Source organism: Thalassophryne amazonica, chromosome 1, assembly GCF_902500255.1.
Source record: "Thalassophryne amazonica chromosome 1, fThaAma1.1, whole genome shotgun sequence".
NCBI classification, from domain to species: Eukaryota; Metazoa; Chordata; class Actinopteri; order Batrachoidiformes; family Batrachoididae; genus Thalassophryne; species Thalassophryne amazonica.
Genome location: NC_047103.1, coordinates 161,871,857 through 161,886,057, shown reverse-complemented (window position 1 = coordinate 161,886,057; position 14,201 = coordinate 161,871,857). Strand labels below are relative to the sequence as shown.

The following is a 14,201-nucleotide window of genomic DNA, read 5'->3' as shown; positions in this document are numbered from 1 at the left end:
AATCATAGTGGCAACAAGCTGTAGCGAGTACGCGCGTGCACAGAGTGGACATTGACCGCCTGCCAGGTTGAAACAGACCGTCAGATCAGAACACGCAGTGGGTGATGTGACCATCACTTCACCCACATGTGCACTGTTCTACATGATGCAGTGTCTGTGCTGTGGTGCACCGTCCACAAGACACGCATCTCGGGCAGTACATGCACTTGGGGCCGGCTGGATACGCCGACAGCAGATGTGGACATGATAAGAGCGCCCTGCTTCTCATTCATGTTATTTCATGACTGTATGTCAGTGACCATGGGTTCATATTTGTATTGCTCGCTTGATAAATGCAGTGTTTTTACATGGTGTGTGATTTTAATTTTTTTTGTAATACTTCCATGTCCTTCCTGATATGAAGCGGCTTCCCATAGTGTTCAAAGAACAGCTCCATAGCCGCAGTGGTAATGTTGCTGACTGGGAATCAGAGCTTTTAAAAGGCATGAGTTCGCATCCCGGGTGGTGTTTTTTTTTTTTTTTTTTTTTTTTTTTTTCTTATTCTACATAAGCAGCACGATGTGGTCCCACTGGTACTGGCTTGTTATTTTTTTTATTTATTCCACATAAGTGGCACGATGTAGTCCCACACACACCAGCTGGTTTTTATTTCTTCCACATAAGCGGTGCCATGTGCTGCACCTAGCACTGTTCCTGCTCGAAAGACACCTGTGCATGCACAAACTCTCGCACCGGGTTAATGCACACCTACCCGCCAGCTCGATGTTTTGTGGGCACTAATTTCAAACTGTTTTGCGCTGTTTCACCGTAATCAACCAGACCTCGACCATACTATGGACTATGTATGAAGGGGCCCTTAGGACTGTCTTGTGTTCCCTGTTCTCACTCTGTCCCAGTTTGAGTTCCACATTTTTTACTCTGTGTATTGCCTATGATGTTAGCTTTTGGGTTTGGACTGTTTGTTATTTGATCTATGTTGAGTGGTTTTCTACATCATGTCTGTTTGTTCAACGTTTGTTTTTGCAGTTTCGTGTACTTTATGTTTTGGTTTTACATTTCATGATTTGGTTTTATTTCTGTTTTTATTTATTTCCACTCCACTTGTTTTATATTGTATCTTTGGATGTCCCTTTATTTTCTCTCATGCCCCAGCTCTTAACTGGTTATACACTTGCTGTTAATTAGTTGAGGTTGTATTTAAGTCACACCTTTGTTGTTCACCTGCCGGTCGATTGCCTCTGTCACGCGTTCTGTTAGTCTCTACTTTGGTCTTTTCTTGTAAGTACTTTTCTTTTGTTGTAAGTGTCTTTTTCCCCCGCTGTGTGTTTTTGCATTTTCAGAGTCCTAGCACCTCCCCCACGATATCCGCCCTGTCCTTGCATTTGAACTTGGTTTTTGTATTCTTGCCCTGTCACTGTTGTCTTCTAGTCATCTCAGTGAATCGCTCTGTCACTGACTGATTAGCTTGTTTGGCACTGAAGGTTACTAAAGCACCTTGGTGCCCTGCCCAACTTCTGTGCCCTGGCTGCCTGCATCTGGGATTCTATTTGTTTTAAGTTTAGCGCCAATCGTATTTTGCAAACTATACACAAGTACGATCTAGGCCAGGGGTGGGCAACTGCCAGGATGGTGTAGGTTTTCCTTTCTTGCATCACCTCAGCACCTCAAGTTTTAATGATGAACTTTTGCCCTCAATTAAAAGTCCTGATCATGTTGGGGAAGTGTAATGACACGGACCCACAACAGGGGGCGCAAATGAACGGTCAATAGATAGTCCAATAAATACAATTTATTGTGGCAAATGTGCACAACAGGTCGAATACTGCTTTTAGACAGTCAATTACAAAATACAACAGGTGACATGTGGGCAGGCCCGAGGGTAGGAGACGCCTATCCAGAGAAGAGCCAGGGCCCACAAGGTTCCGCCGCCAACGAACACCTGCAGTACACCGAAGCCACCAAGTCCCGAGTCCCCAGGTGGCCTCTACTTCAGCTGTCAGATCCGGTACTGAGTGGTAAACTGATATCTCGGCAGAGATGTGGTGTCTCCTCCAGGCTTTTATGGTGCAGTGATGATGATTACTGACAGCTGGTAGTCCTGGCTCCTGGGTGGTGACGTGACTGCGCCCTCTGGTACCTGAAACCCGACTACAGGCAGGGCGCCCTCAGGCATTGGCCAGCAGTACCTCCTCTTCGGGCGGCCCACATAACAGGACCCCCCCCCCTCAATGGGCGCCTCCTGGTGCCCGACCTGGCTTGTCGGGGTGTTGCTGGTAGAACTCGGCCAGGAGGGCCGGGTCCAGGATGAAGCTCCTCTTCACCCAGGAGCGTTCTTCAGGTCCATAACCCTCCCAGTCCACCAGATATTGGAGACCCCGATCCCTCCGGCGAATATCCAGGAGCCTGCGGACAGTCCACGCAGGCTCGCCGTTGATGATGTGGGCAGGAGGCAGCGCAGGTCCGGGGGTGCAAAGGTCTGAGGTGTGGTATGGTTTGATCTTGGAGACATGAAAAACAGGATGGATCCACAGTGAAGCTGGGAGTTTCAGCTTCACTGCGGCTGGACTGATGACTTTGGCGATCTTGTAAGGTCCAATATACCTGTCCGTCAGTTTTTGCGACTCCGTGTTGAGAGGAATGTTCTTTGTTGACAGCCAGACCTCCTGCCCGGGCTGATATTCCGGGGCCGGGTCACGTCGGCGGTCTGCATGGCTCTTCGCCCTCGTCCGGGCTTTCAGCAGGGCAGAGCGGGCTGTACGCCACACCCGACGGCACCTCCTGAGGTGGGCCTGGACCGAGGGAACCCCGACCTCTCCCTCCACAGCTGGAAACAATGGGGGCTGGTACCCCAAACACGCTTCAAATGGGGAGAGGCCGGTTGCTGATGAAACTTGACTGTTATGAGCGTACTCGATCCAGGCCAGATGTTGACTCCAGGCTGTCGGGTGCGCGGAGGTCATACACCGCAGGGCCTGTTCCAACTCTTGATTAGCCCGCTCTGCTTGTCCGTTGGTCTGTGGGTGGTACCCGGATGAAAGGCTCACGGTGGCCCCCAGTTCCCTGCAGAAACTCCTCCAGACCAGGGAGGAGAACTGAGGACCACGATCCGAGACGATGTTCGTAGGGATACCATGCAGACATATGACGTGGTGGACCAGGAGGTCTGCAGTCTCCTGGGCCGACGGGAGCTTCGGGAGGGCCACGAAGTGGGCCGCCTTGGAGAACCGGTCCACTATCGTCAGGATGGTTGTCATACCCTGGGACGCAGGGAGACCCGTGACGAAGTCCAGGCCAATATGGGACCAGGGGCGATGAGGCACAGGCAGCGGCTGGAGGAGTCCCTTCTCCGGTTGGTGGACTGCCTTGCCCCTGGCACAGGTGGTACAGGCCTGGATATACTCCCGGACATCGGCTTCCAAAGACACCCAACAGAACCGCTGCCGGACAACTGCCACGGTCCTCTGCACCCCTGGATGGCAGGCAAGCCTGAAACCATGGCAGAAGTCCAAAACTGCCGTCCTAGCGTCTGGTGGGACGTACAAACGGTTAGGTGGTCCACCGCCGGGGTCCGGGTGACGCGTCAGGGCCTCCCTGACGATGTTCTCCACATCCCACGTCAGTGTGGCAATGATAGTGGACTCCGGGATGATGTTTTCTGGTTGATCCGACAGCTCCGCTCTGACTTCCTCTTCATGCACCTGGGACAGTGTGTCAGACCGCTGGTTCTTAGTCCCAGGGAGATAGGTGATCCTAAAGTCAAAATGGCCAAAAACAGAGACCAACGGGCTTGCCTGGGGTTCAGACGCTTAGCGGTCCGGATATACTCCAGGTTCCAATGGTCGGTGAAGACCATGAATGGAACCACAGCTCCCTCAAACAAGTGTCTCCACTCCTCCAGGGCCTCCTTCACCGCCAGGAGCTCCCGATTGCCGACGTCATAATTCCGCTCTGCTGGGGTCAACCTGCGGGAGAAATAGGCACAGGGGTGGAGTACCTTATCGGACTCCCCGCTCTGGGACAGCACAGCTCCTATCCCTGAGTCAGAGGCATCTACTTCCACAACAAACTGGCGGCTAGGATCAGGCTGCACCAGAACTGGCGCAGTAGAGAACCGGCGTTTCAACTCCCTAAACGCGGCCTCGCACCGATCCGACCAGGTGAAGGGAACTTTTGGGGAGGTCAGGGCTGTAAGGGGACCAACAACCTGACTATAGCCCTTGATAAACCTCCGATAGAAATTAGCGAAGCCGAGGAACTGTTGCAGCTTCCTACGGCTTGCCGGTTGGGGCCAATCTCTCACCGCCACTACCTTGGCCGGATCAGGGGCGACAGAGTTGGAGGAGATTATGAACCCCATGAAGGACAAAGAAGTACGGTGGAACTCGCACTTCTCGCCCTTCACAAACAGCCGGTTCTCCAACAACCGCTGCAGGACCTGACGTACATGCCTAACATGGGTCTCAGGATCCGGGGAGAAGATGAGGATATCGTCTAGATATACGAAGACGAACCAATGCAGGAAGTCTCGCAAGACGTCATTTACTAATGCTTGGAATGTCGCGGGGGCATTAGTGAGGCCGAACGGCATGACTAGGTACTCAAAGTGACCTAAGGGGGTGTTAAATGCCGTCTTCCATTCGTCTCCCTTCCGGATCCGAACCAGGTGATACGCATTCCTAAGATCCAATTTAGTGAATATTTTGGCTCCATGCAGGGGCATGAACACTGAATCCAACAGGGGCAATGGGTATCGGTTGCGAACCGTGATCTCGTTCAGCCCTCTGTAATCAATGCATGGACGTAGTCCGCCGTCTTTCTTGCCCACAAAAAAGAAACCTGCACCCATCGGGGAGGTGGAGTTCCGGATCAACCCGGCAGCTAATGAGTCCCGGATGTAGGTCTCCATTGATTCTCGTTCGGGGCGTGAGAGGTTGTACAGTTTACTGGACGGATACTCAGCACCCGGGATTAAATCAATGGCACAATCGTACAGTCGATGCGGGGGTAGAGTGAGTGCCAGATCTTTGCTGAAAACGTCAGCAAGGTCATGGTACTCAACAGGCACTGTCCTGAGATTGGGGGGGACTCGAACCTCCTCTTTAGCAGTCACACCGGGTGGAACCAAGGATCGTAAACACTCCCGGTGGCAGGTTTCTTTCCATTGAACCACAACCCCAGACGGCCAATCAATCTGGGGATTGTGCTTACTAATCCATGGATAGCCCAAAATTACTCTGGAGGTAGAAGGTGTCACAAAAAACACAATCTCCTCCCTGTGATTCCCAGACACAATAAGTGTTAAGGGCTGTGTCTGGTGTGTGATTAATGGAAGAAGGGTGCCATCACTGGTGAAGGAAGGGCCACTAGAGGGAGCCCTACTTCTGTAGCCCATCTGCTATCAAGCAGATTCCCTTCCGATCCCATGTCAATCAGTGCTGGGGCTTGAAGGGTTAAATCCCCACAGAGGATCACAACTGGGATTCGTGCGGATTTTCGTGCAGTACCCGCGTGTGTGTTATGGCCCACCCTTAGCCCAGTTTCTAAGGGTGAGCGTTGGTGTTTGACCACTTGGGGCATTGTTTCTGCAGATGCTTGTTAGAGCCGCAGAAAAAGCACTCTCCGCGGGCCAGCCTCCTCTGTCTGTTTTCTAATTTTATTTTGGCCCTGCTCGTGTCCATAGCTTCGTCAGCAGGGGGGGCTGTTGTCACACGGAGCACTCGGGCTCTGGAGCATGGGGAAGGTGGGGCTGCTTCGGAACGGGAAGGGAGAGGGGCGGCGCGTGCCTGGCAACGTCCTTCGTCTCGCTCCCGTCAACGTTCTTCCAATCGGTTGTCTAGCCGTATAACCAGATCTATAAGCCCATCTAAATCCCGCGGCTCATCCTTAGCCACCAGATGCTCCTTCAGGACTGACGACAGTCCGTTTACGAAGGCGGCGCAGAGTGCAGCGGTATTCCAGCCGGACCTCGCAGCCGCTATGCGGAAGTCGACCGCATACTCAGCTGCACTCCGACGCCCCTGTCTCATTGACAGCAGCGTCGTAGAAGCAGTCTCGCCTCTGTTTGGGTGATCAAAGACTGTTCTGAACTCCCTCACAAACCCAGTATAAGAGGTAAGGAGCCGTGAATTCTGCTCCCAGAGAGCCGTAGCCCAGGCGCGTGCCTCGCCTCGAAGCAAATTAATTACATAAGCCACCCTGCTGGCGTCCGACTAGTACATCACGGGACGCTGTGAAAAGACGAGCGAACACTGCATTAAAAAGTCCGCGCACGTCTCCACACAACCCCCGTACGGCTCTGGGGGATTATGTATGCTTCAGGGAAAGGTGAGTGGGGTCGTTGAATGACCAGTGGAATGTCTATATTCGACACCGGGTCAGCAGGAGGAGGAGCTGCAGCAGCGCCCTGAGCGCGCTTCCACCTGCGCGGTGAGAGCCTCCATTCTACGATTGAGGATGACGTTCTGCTCGGTCATTAGATCCAACCGAGCAGTAAAGGCGGTGAGGATTTGCTGCAACTCACCAATCACGCCTCCTGCAGACGCCTGTGCACCCTGCTCTTCCATTGGCTGTTCAACTGGTGGTTGACGCCCCTCAGGATCCATGACTTTGGCCGAGATATCCTGTTGGGGAAGTGTAATGACACAGACCCACAACAGGGGGCGCAAATTAACGGTCAATAGATAGTCCAATAAATACAATTTATTGTGGCAAATGTGCACAACAGGTCGAATACTGCTTTTAGACAGTCAATTACAAAATACAACAGGTGACGTGTGGGCAGGCCTGAGGGTAGGAGACGCCTATCCAGAGAAGAGCCGGGGCCCACAAGGTTCCGCCGCCAATGAAGACCTGCAGTACACCGAAGCCACCAAGTCCCGAGTCCCCAGGTGGCCTCTACTTCAGCTGTCAGATCCGGTACTGAGTGGTAAACTGATATCTCGGCAGAGATGTGGTGTCTCCTCCAGGCTTTTATGGTGCAGTGATGATGATTACTGACAGCTGGTAGTCCTGGCTCCTGGGTGGTGACTGCGCCCTCTGGTGCCTGAAACCCGACTACAGGCAGGGTGCCCCCTCTGGCGTTGGCCAGCAGTACCTCCTCTTTGGGCGGCCCACATAACAGATCATTTGTGTAATCACCCGCTAAGGTGATCAGTAACAAGAAAAACCTGCACCATCTTAGCCCTTCATGGCACCCTGTTGCTCACCCCTGGTCAAGACCTTACTGACCCCATGAGCAAGCATGCTAGCAACAGTGGTAAGGAAAAACTCCCTCAGTATTTTTTTGATTACAGGAAAAAAAACCTCAAGCAAACCAGAATCACTGGAGTGTTCATCTGCTATGGCCATTCTCAACGACCAAATATTTTACCTGCCTGCCTGCCTGGAAACTGTTTACGCTATGAGCGTCTTTGACCACGTGGCTTCTGGTACTTTCCAGTATGTCACTACTGTATGTCACTGCCCACGTGGCAATGTGGAGCTATAAACACATGCAGGCAGGTACTTGTACCTGCTTGAACATATCAGTCAAATCTGCATTGTTTCAGTGCACCCAACTGTAAATGAGGACCGACCTCAGCTGGGGAAGTAAACACTGTGTAACTGGCATCTTGTTCAGGGTGAGGGGTAGACTCTCATCTACTTCAGGCTATGGAACCCAGGGAGAAGCACCATCACCAATGGGCCTTAGGGCCTATATAGGACTTACTGCTTCTAGCTTGTTCTATGTATCTTGTGATGCCACTTACTGTTTAAAGGGTAGTATATGTTATATGTTGCTGCTGTTGACTGTTGGTACCTCGCTTGCACTTCTGTCATCATTTTACTGGCGTTATCTGCATTGCTCTAGCCTGTTGTTTATGTATAGTGAGTATCTGGACTGGTACTACCCGTTGCTTGCTAGGATGCAAGCTTGGTCTTCTTTGTTCTTTGGCATGTAAATGCCATTGTATCTTAGAATCAATTTCTAAGTCTGAGATGCCCTGATTGGCTCTGTTGCTATCTATACCTAACATTTTATTGGGGATGTGATGGTCTAGTATTTAAGCACTGAGCTACAGACCAGAGAATCCTCAGTTCAAATGCCAGCCAGACCAAAAAATCGTTAAGGGCCCTTGGGCAAGTTCCTTAATCCCCTAGTTGCTCCCGGTGTGTAGTGAGCACCTTGCATGGCAGCACCTTGACATTGGTGTGTGAGTGTGTCTGTGTGAATGGGAGCTTTGAGCTTCTGATACAGATGGAAAAGCCCTATATAAAAGCAGCCCATTTACCACCCAAAGCTTTGCAAAAGGGATAGTATTCTTGTCTCTGATGTTTTTGTTGTTGTTGTTGTTTTTGTTTTTGCGTTGTTATTGTTTGGGGGAAATATTAAATATATCACTGTATACAGACAGTATGGAGATATCACATAAATAGTTTAACTGTTTCCATGTGGTAGGGGTATGCACAGTATAACTGTCCTTGCAGTGTACTCTTAATTATTCAGCTGAAAGTCTGTTTTGTTGATCTTGGGTAACATTTAGTTTATGTAATTACTGATCTGAATTTGTAGTCACAAATCAGGAGTCTGTTTTTACTATAAAGTAAATAAACGTCTCTTTTTAGAGCTTTAAACTAGTAATTTAGCACTCACGTATCCATGGATGTCTATTGACCATGAAGTGAGAATTTAACAAGATCTGTGTTCTTTTTGTGCATCAGGTTTAAAAAGTTCAACGATCATATTTTGAGGCGTATCCTTCTCCAAGAGAACAAGGAAGAGTCCAGCATTGTGTCTCTGTACAAGAGACTAGAACTGCAGAACGCCATTGAGCTGCTGGACACATCTGTGGGAGACATCAGCGCAGCGCCATCTGTTGTGTCTATAAAGTACGTTTGATAGACCGAGCTGGTCCTTTTATGATGAAAGACAGACTGGACATCACTCTGTAAAGTGTAATTGTCTTTGAGGAAGACTCTGAAAGTGTATCTACTCACTAAAGACAAGTCCATCATCTAAATGCATAAAACATTTACACCAAATCTAATTTGGCTACAGCTGAGGAGGCTGCTTCCCATCAGATGCAAGTCGAGCATATCCTGATGTCAATAGTAATAACAAATCTCCATTTACTGCTCTCACATTCATCAGCGATGACAGGAATGAAGCCTCTCGACCAAAGAAGACGTTCTTGGCTGGTGATGTGAGAAAAATGCACGACATCTTGTCGAAGTACATGTACAAGATCCGACAGAAGGTAAAACCACACAGAAACTATTTTCTTAAGAAAGAAATTGATCTTATATAAAACTGTAATTTACTGTATTTGAATGAAGAAATAATTCCTGAAAATAAGAAATAGGGCCTGAGGCTGATTGGTGCTGGTGTTCATCACCAGATGCCACGAAGCGGATGAAAGTCCACAAGTTGTCCTAAATGGGACCTCAGCCCATCTGAGGTTACTTCCTCAGCCAAAGCTGGATGGACTGAGACAATGCAAATGAAGTATGTTGTCCAATGACACACAAGACAATGTGACTTGGAATCAAAAATTCAGATAAGGTCTAGTTTTATAGGTGTCGTGTAGGTCTGTGCCAGTATTTACCTGGGTACCAGTGTCACTAAGGGCATCACTATGGAAGTGTTGCACTAAACGCTTCTCTTTTGCAAAGTTTAAGGGAGATTGGTTCAAACATTTTTGGATACATAATCCTGCTAAAAGATAAGTTAAGTCACAAATGGTGCTGGTCAAGAAACGTGCAAAAATCTTTTTAATAGCTTCTATTTTCATGCACACAAATGTATTGGGAACACTGCACATTCTATTCCAAATCAAAACATAAAAATAAAAATGATCAGATTTGTTATTCCTTTACAGAAAGCGAAGAAGAAGGAATATTAGGCTGTTAAATAAAAAGCAGTGTCTGTATTTTTCTTTACGATTGCAAACATTTACTGTATAAACTGAAACATGCTTGAAAATTCAGCTTCCTGTGAATGACTGAACTAATATTTAGTTGTATAACCACTGTTTCTGAGAACTGCATCTCATCGGTACTGCGTGGAGTCGACCAACTTCTGGTACCTAGGAACAGGTATTCTAGCCCAGGAAGACTGGACTGCATTCCACAGTTCTGGTATTCTAGCCCAGGAAGACTGGACTGCATTCCACAGTTCTTCAGCAATTCTTGGTTTTGTCTCAGAAACAGCATTTTTGATGTTACTCTACAAGTTTTCTATTGGATTAAGGTCCCAGGATTGGGCTGGCCACTCCATAACTCTGTAACATTAATCTTGTTGGTCTGAAATCAAAATGCTGCTTGCTTGCTGGTGTGTTTGGGGTCGTAGTCTTGTTGAAATACCCATTTCAAGGGTATTTCCTCTTCGGCAAGAAACAGCATGACCTCTTCAAGTATTTTGATGTATTGAAAGTGTTCCATGATCCCCAGTATGCGAGAAATAGGCCAGACACTATAATATGGGAAAAAAAAACCATATCATGATGCTTACTCCGCTGTCTTCACAGTGTGCTGTAGCTTGATTTCAGTTTCTGGAGGTTATCTGACAAACTGTCCAGACCCAAAAAGAACAATCTTGCTTTCATTCGTCCACAACATGTTGCACCATTTCTTTTTAGCTCAGTCAATGTGTTTGGCAAATTGTAACCTCTTCAGCATATCATTTTTTTTTGACAGTAGGAGTTTGCAGGGGCTTCCTGCCTATATCTTGGCTTCACACAGGTATCTTCTAATTGTTACTTTACTCACAGGTAACTTTGGACGTTCTTTGATCACCCTGAAGCTGATCATTGGTCTAGTCTTTGCCATTCTGGCTATTCTTTGATGTATTTAAATCATGGTTTTCTGTTTTCTTCTACATTGTTCTGGTTTTTGTTGCTGTTTTAAAGCATTTGAGATCACTTCAGCAAAGCAGTCTATCATTTCCATCACTTCTTTATATGTTTTTCTCTCTAGTCAACTTTTAAACAAAGTACGCTGTTCTTCTGAACAATGTCTGGAACGACCCATTTTACTCAGATTTTCAGAGAGAAATGCACCGCAGCCAGCATGTACAGCATTTGCTGCCTTTGTACTTAAATAATGGCCACCTGTAAGGGTGTAATTGGAGACCGCAGTCTCATTTGAGGGCGGCGCTATAGGGGTAAAATATGACGCATATGATGTAATTTCTCTACTTCTGGGAGACCAACCACAGTATTATCAGTGGGTGTTTGGGCAAATCAAATGCAAACAAAGTGAAAATGCAAAGAAAAAGTGACAATGCGGTGGGAAAGTGGACATGCGTTGTGGTTTGTTTATGATCTGGAGCGCAGGCGAGAGAACAGAGCTACTCTGGTTAGCTTACACTTACAGACACAACGTCTCCCATCTGACTCGCCTTTTCTTCTCCAATGGAACCCCCCCCCCAAAAATTGCGACTGTTTCGGTGATTACCACCGAAAACAAAACAGTACACCATTTATCTGTGTGATGTTATGCTGTGTACATATTACGCAACAGTGCTGAGTTCCCCCTAAGTGGTCAAATCCTCCAGTATCACATAGGATTCAAATGAGACTGTGGTACCCTATAAGGGTCACAGAATGAAACATGCAGACACTGCTATTTTTTTGAACAGCCAAATATTCCTTTTGCTTCACTTTCTGGAAAGTAATAACAAAAATTTCATCAATTTGTCTTCATATTTTAATTTGAAATAGAATATGCAGTGTTCCCAATGTGTTTGCGTATATGGAAATAAAACCTATAAGGATTTGGAGGTTTACTTTTTTTTAAACACATTGCTATTATTTTGAACACGACTGTACATGTGTTGTTTGACTAGACATTTGATCCAAACTGACGTATATGTGCGGAGCAAAGAATCAGGCTCAAGTACAGTAAAAGACATTGCAGAGGACAATGAGTGTAGAAGGAAAGGAAAGAGAGCTCGGTACATTAGGGTGACAGAAGGTTATCAGAGGAAGTGATCTCAAAAGAGATGGGTCTCTAATAAGTTCCTGAAGATGGGCAGGGATGCCCCTACTCTAATAGGAGCTGGTAGGTTGTTCCACCATTGTGGAGTCATGATTGAAGATACTCTGGACTGAGATTGTCTCATGGATAGTTACACCAGATGGCATGTGATCTTGTAATTTGATTGAATACTACCAGATGTGTCACCAGGTTCTGAACCATATGTAAACGTTTCACTGCACATGCCAGGAATTCTGCTCAAAGGGTATTGTAGTCGTCAGTGTGAGCAATAACCATGGCCTGTACCAAAAGCTGGGTAGCTTACTAAGGTAGGTAAGGCATGATTTTTTGGATTTTGTAAATAACGAAACGGGGTGACTACCAACCTGAAGGCTTCTAACAGACATCACTGAGATCTGTATATCAGCTTTAACACTTTGTTTTTCACATCATCCAGACACAAGCCTACACCAGCAAATACAATCTACCTGACAACAGCCAGGCCAGAGAGATCTTGATCCGCTGCCATCCAACTGTCAGACGCAGTCTGCGTGCAAGTAGTTTCAGAGATACGGTGGGTCACTGTTTTAACAGAAGGATCCCATATTGTGTATTCTTTTCCCATTCTATCTGATTCTTCTTCTGATTCTTGTTCTTCCAGCCTTCACAGAACATACCTCGGTCTCAGAAGTACTTCTCCCTCCAACCTGGAGGAGACCTGGAGTCTGCTTTCGCCCGCAGAAGACATAGTCAGGGTGAGATGAATCAAAGTTCATTTCCACGAATAAATCACAAACTCACATTTGTAAAGAAGACAAATGAAGTTGAAGGAAACTCAAAGAAATAAGTAAAGACCGAATGCTAAAAAGGGTGCACTGGAGTGTAATGCTTTTGTTTTTCCGACTATAAATATGCAAATGAAATATTTCCTCAGTTACCTATCAAGCCTTTGTGTGTTTGGTGTATCTCATTGATGTTTTAAACATTTTATACAATTCATCAAGTTTCTCACTTCATCACTGTGCTATAAGTGGACAATTGTAAAGATTGGTTTTGTCTTAGGTGGGGGTGATGAGGTGGTCCGACTCTCAGCTCGTCTCCAGTCTTCTGGGGTATCACCACGCTCTTCATTCAGATCTTTCGTTCCTCTAAGAACGTTGAACACAATCAGGGAATCAGGGGACAGTTTACACAGGCTTGAAGACAACAGAGACCAAGAGTTTAGATCTGCTGGAGAAGAAGAAGAAACGCCAATTCCAACACCACCTCAAGTCTGGGTACCTGAGAATCAGGATCCCAGGGAGCACGGGGCAGGGAACCCCCTCCTCAGATGCACAGCAGAGGGGTCTCAGGACTCATGGAGGTCATGACAGGATGAACAATTTGACTTTAGTATTCGTATTGTGCATTGTAAAGGCCTAGTGCCCTATCTTGATGGTGTTAAGTGCATGATGCAGCTGGATCTGGGATGTGTCCAAGGCCTTTTTGCTCTCCAGAAGGAATGAAAATTCTCCACTAAGTTTGGCACTGAATGCAAAGGGAGTAAATTTATCCTCTTTCTTGGTCATGGCCATGTTTTGAGCATAACATGAAATAAACCAATAAATTCAACTCCATTCCATTCATTTATGCAATGCCAAATCAGAAATAAGGAATTCCCCTCAAACCATCATTATTATTATTATTATTATTGTTATTATGGAACTGCCGTCCTGTCCAGAGTGTACCCTGCCTCTTGCCTTGTGACTGCTGGTATATGCTCCTACTCTGGCCAGAGTAGGACCATATGAGGTCTGTCAATAAAGTATAGGTCTTTTTTATTTTTTTCAAAAACTATATGGATTTCATGCATATGTTTTTATGTCAGACATGCTTGAATCCTCGTGCGCATGCGTGAGTTTTTCCACGCCTGTCGGTGATGTCATTCGCCTGTGAGCACTCCTTGTGGGAGGAGTCGTCCAGCCCCTCGTCGGAATTCCTTTGTCTGAGAAGTTGCTGAGAGACTGGCGCTTTGTTTGATCAAAATTTTTTCTAAACCTGTGAGACACATCGAAGTGGACACGGTTCGAAAAATTAAGCTGGTTTTCGGTGAAAATTTTAACGGCTGATGAGAGATTTTGAGGTGATACTGTCGCTTTAAGGACTTCCCACGGAGCGAGACGTCGCGCAGCGGTCCCAGGCGCCGTCGTCAGCCTGTTTCAAGCTGAAAACCTCCACATTCAGGCTCTATTGATCCAGGACGTCGT

At 47.1% G+C, this 14,201-nt stretch overlaps 1 protein-coding gene across 1 annotated transcript in view; it reads left to right on the top strand.

Moving 5' to 3' along the window:
* LOC117518410 (sodium/hydrogen exchanger 2-like) overlaps positions 1–13,750 on the top strand; it is a 45,262-nt gene extending 31,512 nt beyond the window's left edge. Inside the window, exons 9-13 of the mRNA XM_034179560.1 lie at positions 8,662–8,868; positions 9,131–9,236; positions 12,413–12,529; positions 12,617–12,710; positions 13,018–13,750. Of these exons, the coding sequence (XP_034035451.1) occupies positions 8,662–8,868; positions 9,131–9,236; positions 12,413–12,529; positions 12,617–12,710; positions 13,018–13,325 (832 nt within the window). The 3' untranslated portion in view covers positions 13,326–13,750. The remainder of the gene's footprint in view (positions 1–8,661; positions 8,869–9,130; positions 9,237–12,412; positions 12,530–12,616; positions 12,711–13,017) is intronic.
* The last annotated feature ends 451 nt before the right edge of the window (positions 13,751–14,201 follow it).